The sequence below is a fragment of the Austrofundulus limnaeus genome, unplaced genomic scaffold (assembly GCF_001266775.1).
Source record: "Austrofundulus limnaeus strain Quisiro unplaced genomic scaffold, Austrofundulus_limnaeus-1.0 Scaffold146, whole genome shotgun sequence".
Taxonomy (NCBI): Eukaryota; Metazoa; Chordata; class Actinopteri; order Cyprinodontiformes; family Rivulidae; genus Austrofundulus; species Austrofundulus limnaeus.
The window spans coordinates 1,311,114-1,312,089 of NW_013952548.1; the positions used below are offsets into that span (position 1 = coordinate 1,311,114).

The window sequence follows — 976 nt, forward strand, 5'->3', positions numbered from 1 at the left end:
TGTGTGTGTGTGTGTGTGTGTGTGTGTGTGTGTGTGTGTGTGTGTGTGTGTGTGTGTGTGTGTTCACCTCAAGGGTGCAGCGTTTGGTGGGATTGAGCACCAGGAAGCGACGGAGGATCCCCTCACAGTCAGTTGACATGTAAAAGGGCACACGGTACTTCCCTCTCAGCACCCGCTCCCTCAACTCCTGTTGAAATGTCAGTTACATGTCAGTTACATGTCAGGTACATGTTAGGTACATGTCAGTTACATGTCAGTTACATGTTAGGTACATGTTAGGTACATGTCAGTTACACGTCAGTAACATGTCAGTTACATGTCAGTTACATGTTAGGTACATGTCAGTTACATGTTAGGTATATGTTAGGTACATGTCAGTTACATGTCAGTTACATGTTAGGTACATGTTAGGTACATGTTAGGTACATGTCAGTTACATGTCAGGTACATGTCAGGTACATGTCAGGTACATGTCAGTTACATGTCAGTTACATGTTAGGTACATGTTAGGTATAAGTTAGGTACATGTCAGTTACATGTCAGTTACATGTTAGGTACATGTTAGGTACATGTTAGGTACATGTCAGTTACATGTCAGTTACATGTCAGTTACATGTCAGGTACATGTCAGGTACATGTAAGTTACATGTCAGGTACATGTCAGGTACATGTTAGGTACATGTCAGTTACATGTCAGTTACATGTTAGATACATGTCAGTTACATGTTAGGTACATGTCAGTTACATGTCAGTTACATGTCAGGTACATGTCAGTTACATGTCAGTTACATGTCAGTTACATGTTAGATACATGTCAGTTACATGTTAGGTACATGTCAGTTACATGTCAGTTACATGACAGGTACATGTCAGTTACATGTCAGGTACATGTTAGGTACATGTCAGTTATATGTCAGTTACATGCCAGTTACATGCTAGGTACACGTTAGGTACATGTTAGGTACATGTCAGTTTC

General features: G+C 40.8%; 1 protein-coding gene across 1 annotated transcript in view; it reads right to left on the minus strand.

The window, feature by feature from the left end:
• LOC106523168 (MAP/microtubule affinity-regulating kinase 4) overlaps positions 1-187 on the minus strand; it is a gene marked incomplete at its 5' end in the record, with an annotated part of 34,143 nt that extends 33,956 nt beyond the window's left edge. The window contains 1 exon segment of the mRNA XM_014016511.1: positions 68-187. Within this exon segment, the coding sequence (XP_013871965.1) occupies positions 68-187 (120 nt within the window).
• Between the last annotated feature and the right edge of the window lie 789 nt (positions 188-976).